The 1,131-nt window shown below is 44.0% G+C and overlaps 1 protein-coding gene across 1 annotated transcript; it reads left to right on the forward strand.

Moving 5' to 3' along the window:
• Nucleotides 1-6: 6 nt before the first annotated feature.
• Nucleotides 7-694, forward strand: LOC104945638 (pollen-specific leucine-rich repeat extensin-like protein 1; the record flags this gene model as incomplete). The annotated part of the gene is made up of 2 exons (XM_010771348.1): nt 7-423; nt 609-694. Coding segments are annotated over exons 1-2 (450 nt in total), but the record flags the coding sequence as incomplete, so codon positions are not given.
• Between the last annotated feature and the right edge of the window lie 437 nt (nt 695-1,131).

Below are 1,131 nucleotides of genomic sequence, written 5' to 3' on the forward strand. Positions count from 1 at the left end.
CCTCTCAACCCCCTCAGAGTTCAGCGCCGACCCCCCCTGAAGTCTACTCTAAACCTCGGATGACGATAGCTCCAGGCCCCGCTCCGACCCCCCTTAAAGTCTCCTCTCAACCCCCTCAGAGTTCAGCGCCGACCCCCCCTGAAGTCTACTCTAAACCTCCTCCTTGGCTAGCTCCAGGCCCCGCTCTGACCACCCTTAAAGTCTACTATCAACCTCCTCAGAGTTCAGCACCGACCCCCCCTAATCCCCCCTCTCAACCTCCTCAGAGTTCAGCTCCATCCCCCCCTAAAGTCTCCTCTCAACCTCCTCAGAGTTCAGCCCCGACCCCCCCTATATTCTCCTCTTTTTCTTATGTGGTGCCCGCCCCCGCAAAACCATATCGGCAAACAGTCACGATGCGCTTCCACGAAAGTGCCCACTCAGGTAAACACTTTTATTCTATTTTTACAACCTTATTTTTGTAGTTTTTGCACAAAATGTACTCAAACAAAAGAGCACGTTACTCCCAGATAATATTGACAAAGTAAAAAATCCCTGTTGTTCTTAAGTCAGTGAAGTGAGTGTTTATCTGTATGGCAAACATATTTCCCCTTTCTGTGTGGTTGCAGTGACCGAAGGGAAGGTCGACCAATCAGCTGCCTCCTCTTACCGGCCCGCAGGTAAGGCTCCTGAATTTTGCGCTAATCGACATATTGTTAATTCAAGATTCAAAGAGTTCTTTTGTCATATGCTCAAAGCTACAGTGTAGAAATGGCAATGAAAATCTTCTGACCTGAGCTCCTCCAACGATGCAACATATATAATAAAATACAAACATATAAAATAATAAATAGTGCAAGAAGTCTATATTCACTAGACCCTCCAGAAAAACGCGGGCAAAAATCCTTGATTATGCGATTAAAAATGCGGGGTTTTATGTGATTTTATGCGGTGAAATTGCGGGAAGTTGCTAAATATGCTAAATATGCGGGAAAAAAGAATAACAATTTTTTTAAATATTGGGCTGTCTTATTTATTCTCTCTCACACACACCCTGCCACTAACGTTAAACCCCTTTACTATTCAATTAAACACATTCAATGTTTATTTATTGTAAAAGCAATTGGGCTATTTTAATCTCTCACACACACA

The sequence above is a fragment of the Notothenia coriiceps genome, unplaced genomic scaffold (genome assembly GCF_000735185.1).
Source record: "Notothenia coriiceps isolate Sejong01 unplaced genomic scaffold, NC01 NC01_scaffold00009880, whole genome shotgun sequence".
Lineage (NCBI taxonomy): Eukaryota > Metazoa > Chordata > Actinopteri > Perciformes > Nototheniidae > Notothenia > Notothenia coriiceps.